This window comes from Kryptolebias marmoratus, linkage group LG4 (genome assembly GCF_001649575.2).
Source record: "Kryptolebias marmoratus isolate JLee-2015 linkage group LG4, ASM164957v2, whole genome shotgun sequence".
In the NCBI taxonomy this organism is placed as follows: domain Eukaryota; kingdom Metazoa; phylum Chordata; class Actinopteri; order Cyprinodontiformes; family Rivulidae; genus Kryptolebias; species Kryptolebias marmoratus.
This window is the reverse complement of record NC_051433.1, coordinates 333,048-338,471: the sequence shown is the minus strand read 5'-3', so window position 1 is coordinate 338,471 and position 5,424 is coordinate 333,048. Positions and strand designations below refer to the sequence as shown.

Sequence of the window (5,424 nt, the reverse complement as noted above, 5' to 3'; positions counted from 1 at the left end):
TCACCTGTCTGTCTGTCCTCACTCACCTGTCTGTGTCCTCACTCACCTGTCTGTCTGTCCTCACTCACCTGTCTGTGTCTTCACTCACCTGTCTGTGTCCTCACTCACCTGTCTGTCTGTCCTCACTCACCTGTCTGTGTCTTCATTCACCTGTCTGTGTTCTCACTCACCTGTCTGTGTCCTCACTCACCTGTCTGTCTGTCCTCACTCACCTGTCTGTGTCTTCACTCACCTGTTCCCCGTCAGCCCAGCCTTTATATTCACTCTCTGGTTGTCTTCTCAGCGCTTGTTCAGTGTCGCTTTATGGTCCTCTCATGTCTCCTCGTGTCTCCTTACGTCCCCTCGTGTCTCCTCCTGTCTCCTTGCGTCTCGTCCTGTCCCCTCGTGTCTCCTCCTGTCCCCTCGTGTCTCCTGGCCGTTTAATGATCTCCCAACACTCAGAGCTCAGCGGTCCTGATGGAGACGCAGAATTGATGGATTTTTTGTTGGTTTGACACAAACAGAAGAAGAATGAATGAATGAATGAATGAATGAGTGAATGAATGAATGAATGAATGAATGAATGAATGAATGAATGGATGGATGGATGGATGGATGGATGGATGGATGGATGGATGGATGGATGGATGAATGAATGAATGGATGAATGAATGAATGAATGAATGAATGAATGAATGAATGAAGAGAAGCTGCTGTTTGTGTGAAATGATTTATTATAAAACTCTGGTTTCTTTAAGAATTAATTTGTTTTTATCTGGCGTGAGAGTGGCTCTGCAGAGATCAGAGGCTAATTGAGGGGATTTCTGCTGGAGAAATTTACAACTTTAAGGGTTTCTCTGAGATTTTTCTGATGGATGGAGTTCATTCTGCCAGCCTTTAGGGAGGACCTTTATGGAAGGAGATGGACTAATCCCCCGGACCTCTCTCAGGTCTCGTGTAATTACTGTGACCAGCTTCACTCTCAGCCGGGTCAAACCCATTTCCCAATATTTCCAACTTACGTATTAGCTCTAATTAACTTCAACAAACTCATTTTAGATCAGCTGAAAATACCAACATTCACCTTTTAAAAATGTCAAAGAGCTCAGAAAAAACAGCTGAGGTTCTGATTACTGAACTCAGAGTTGAGTTTACTGTAAAAACGAGTCAGAATGAAGTCAAACCTGAGTCCAGATTAACTTTAGGACGTTTGTTCGGTCCAGTCTGAGCGGAGACTCTTCAGTCCAAAAGGCTCCAGGACTTCACCGGACCTGGAGACAGAAAATCAAAGGTGACAGATTTATTATCAGAACAGGGAAAAGGAGGTCTGTGGAGCTCTGATGACAGATTTACTAACAGAACAGGGAAAAGGGAGGTCTGTGGACCTCTGGTGACAGATTTACTAACAGAACAGGGAAAAGGAGGTCTGTGGACCTCTGGTGACAGATTTACTATCAGAACAGGGAAAAGGAGGTCTGTGGACCTCTGGATGAGTTCAGGTCCTGATGGAAGGCTGACAGGAAGGTTTGTCAGAGTCCAGGTCTTCTTTGTCCTCAAACCAAGTGTCCCAGTCAGAGTTCAGAAGGTTTTAATCTCTTTTCTTTGATCTCAGTAGGTTCATGATGTCTCCTTCTTCTCCTCCTCTTCCTCCCAGATCCCTCAGATCAGTTACGCGTCCACGGCTCCGGAGCTGAGCGACGACCGCCGGTACGACTTCTTCTCCAGGGTCGTCCCTCCGGACAGCTTCCAGGCCCAGGCCATGGTGGACATCGTGAAGACCCTGGGCTGGAACTACGTGTCCACGGTGGCTTCAGAGGGCAGCTACGGGGAGAAGGGGGTGGACGCCTTCATGCAGCTCTCCAGAGAAGCAGGTGAGATGATGGCCTGCAGGATCTGCTATCTGGGCTTCTTTGTGCTGTTGAATCTGTTTAATGAGGTTTCAGAGACGCAGATGATGTCTTACAGCAGCTGTTCTGCTCCTGCTGGACAAACCTCGTCCTTTTCTCTTTAAACACTGGGACACTTTTGTGTCTCCTCGTGTCCTCTGTCCTCTCTGCTGCTGCAGCTCTTCAGCTCGGACTCAAACCAAACTCCTTCCATACGAAGGTTTGGATCTTTCTCTGCTCGTGTTTGCCTTTGTTTGCTGACAGTCTGAGTGTTTTTGTAGTTTTTTTTAATATTTTTGTCACTTTGAACAAATTTGTTTAACTTTGCCCACATTTAACAAACACTTTTTTTTATGAATAAGAGGTTATTTTTCCCCGAGCAAACAATCATCAGATTAATGAAGAACAAACACCAACTGTGACCAGTCGCTCTCCAACACCAGCTGCTGGTATCGGCGCTCCTGTTGCCATGGCGACGCTGCAGAGACGGCTGTTCCCGTAGCTCCGTCTGCTCTCTCTGAGGAGCTCAGACTAATGCATACTTTATACTCTAACGCTTTAAAGTTTACAGTCCACATACGTCTTTACACGTTGACATGTTTCATCTGTGGTCTGAGACGGAAACGTGTTCCTGAGCAGAATCCGTCCTGTTGGCTGCGGCAGGATTCCTTCACTGTCGGTTTTATTCTGAAAGTCTGGGGTGTTTTAAAGCAGCTGCAGCAAACGCATCAGTGTTCGGCACACAGAGACCCTCAGAGGCTGGAGGGGGTCCAGGGGGATGGTTTCTGTCCACCTGAAGCTGACAGCTTCTGGGTTTAAACAGCAGAAAATATGATGCATTAAATTCAAAGACTTGTTTGTTTTCCTCCCTTAAATCTGCCCAACATGGTGGTCTGTCTGCGCACGTCCTCTCACGGGTTCGACTTCCATCAAGGTTTTATTCATTTCTAACAGATTTATTTAAATATAAAACTAAATGTAGACGTTTACAGAACTTTTACTTTGAGGTCATATTTAGTCCAGCTGTAGCTCAGAAATGATCAGTTATAAAGAGCTCTGGGTTGAAGTAAAATAAAGTCAGAATAAAGGGATTTATAGACATGTGGGTATCTTAAACAGCGGGATCTTAATGTTCTTCCTGTGTTCTGTCTGAGTCATAGTCAGAACAGTTTTAAAACTTCCAGTAAACCATTTCAATCCTTTAATTTCTGCAGCTGAAGTTGGACTGAACCAACCCAAAGCTGGGGGGGTGGGGGGCGTAGGGATTACTTTTAATAAGGATGTTTTAGTTTGTGTCGGAGTGTGAAATAGAACCAATAAAAACTGCATGTTTCTGTCCTACTGCTGGGAGTGAAAACATGTTCTTAAGTTAAAAAATGGACCAAAACCAGAAGTTTGCTCTACACTTTTAAACCTCAGCTCCAGCTGCTGCTTTTAGCTCGTTATATGAAGCCTATAAACACAACAACAAACCGCTGGGGCTGATCTGACTCTAACGAGTCACATCCAGTCTTACTCTGACAGATGAGATTAAATCTGCAGAATCTGTACAAAGAAAATAAATACAATTACAAACTGATACTAAAAGAAAAACCTAACTGTCTGTGTGTTTTGGTCTAAGGTTACTTTAAAAATTTAATAAGTTACAGTTACAGGTTACTCCATTTAAAAAGTATTTCAGTTACTTTACCAAAGTAAAAGATCTAATTACATTCAGCTGCTGTGAGGTCAGTTAACCGTCTTTAAACAACCTTACAGACGCACTCATTAACACACAAAATCCCAGATTAATAATGACAACATGATGACAGTCCCCACAACACAACACAACACAAAACACTGAAGGACAGAGAAATGTGACAGAAATTATAAATTCATTTTGTACTCAGTTACAGAATACTTATATGTAACTAGTTACTCCCCTCCCCTGGTTACAGAATGTCTCATGAACCAGTCCACAGACTTCACAGAATATAATCTCTCCTGTCCATCTACAGCTGATTAAAGATGGCCGTCACATCCGATCGACTTTAGCTACTATAAGCGTAGCTACCACTCAGTCGTGTTTACAGGTACTGAGCTTAGTTTGGTGTGGTAGTAGCTGAGAGTCATCTCCAACATGTACTCTGAGTGCTGATTGCACATAATGTTGCTTTCAAGATTTTCTTTTTGAACAGAAAGACAAAGAGTCCTTGGAGGAATGCTCGGTCCCGGTCTCAGGTTGTTTTTGGGACGTCTCTCATTCGTCTTTTCTGCTGCTGCTTGTGAGAAATTCCACAAATCAAACAGCAGCTGCAGCTGCTTGGTTCTGTAAATACCTGCAAGGCCCCACCGGACCTCCTGCTGAGAGCTGCCAACATGTCCTCCGACGGTTGGAGACGTTCAGTCAGATCTCTGAGTCAGGAGACGCAAACGTCTCACAGCATTTCTCCTCTCCGTCCTGCTGAATCAGACAGAACCGGGTCGGGCTTCTGCTCAGGTTTTACTTTGCTGCTTTTAAACGGGTCAAAGTTTTCACTTTCAGGCTGAGGAGGACCGAGAACTGAGATCTCCTCCTGAAACTGAACAAACCCACTCTTACTTTGACCGTCAAGGTGTCCACATGTCCTCATGTCCACACGTCCACATGTCAGCCTGTCCACATGTCCTCATGTCCACACGTCCACACATCGACACTGAAAAAGGGAAAAACAATTTGATCAATAATTAGCCAGAACGTTTCTTCCTACAGAAACAAACAGCTGCTTCTTTAGTTTTGGTTTTTCTTTCATGAAATGAACCTCAGCAGGTGCAGCAGGAAGTCAGATAGGATTAATTACTCTCAGCTCAGACAGATGTTTGTCTCCAGATGCTGATGGATCAGAATATTTTTAACAAACACAGCATATAATTTAGTTTCGAAACGCCTTCAGGTCCGTAGGTTTGTCTGCAGCCTGGTGTTGTAGCTTCAGTCTGAGTTCTGCGGGTCTGGGAGCTGATAACCTGAACCATCTGAAATCAATATGAGCTGAATTACTCTTTAATCTGCAGATAACCCACACACACACTTTCATTCTCAGAACCAAACCAAACACCGTCATGGACATCAGAACCGAATCTTTCTCTCCTGTGAACTGGACTTAAGTCCCCATCTCTGACCTTTGACCTGAGGGGTGAATTTCCTCTGTTTTCTACAAAAGATCAAAGATTTTCATCAACAGCAGAAAGCATCAAATACGTTTAATCCCAGAAGGGAAACAATCTGAATCTCACAGCACAACTGGGACCAATATTAGGATAAAAACCCAACAAAATCTGAGAAAAGACACAAAAACAGAAGAAATCATCTCAAAACCTCAGCTGTGACCCGCTTAAACTTTGAGCTGTAGAACTCCTAACAGGACCAGGTTTAGAGCTCCATCAGGACCGGGTTTAGAGCTCCAACAGGACAAGGTTTAGAGCTCCTAACAGGACCGGGTTTAGAGCTCCAACAGGACCAGGTTTAAAGCTCCAACAGGACCAGGTTTAGAGCTCCAACAGGACCAGGTTTAGAGCTCCAACAGGACCGGGTTTAGAGCTC

The 5,424-nt window shown here is 44.3% G+C and overlaps 1 protein-coding gene across 5 annotated transcripts in view; it reads left to right on the top strand.

The window, feature by feature from the left end:
- The first annotated feature begins 703 nt into the window (after positions 1-703).
- The window catches only part of LOC108251226 (metabotropic glutamate receptor 7), a 69,038-nt gene continuing 64,317 nt past the window's right edge, over positions 704-5,424 (top strand). For 3 of the 5 annotated variants that reach the window (XR_005233091.1, XM_037975358.1, XM_037975356.1), the window contains exon 1: positions 706-1,850. Coding sequence is in view for 4 of the 5 variants with exons in the window: in XM_037975358.1 (XP_037831286.1) it covers positions 1,739-1,850 (112 nt within the window). In the remaining variant the exon portion in view is untranslated. Of the gene's footprint in view, positions 1,851-5,424 lie in introns of all 5 variants that reach the window. The other 2 variants (XM_037975359.1, XM_037975357.1) reach the window with 2 other exon arrangements.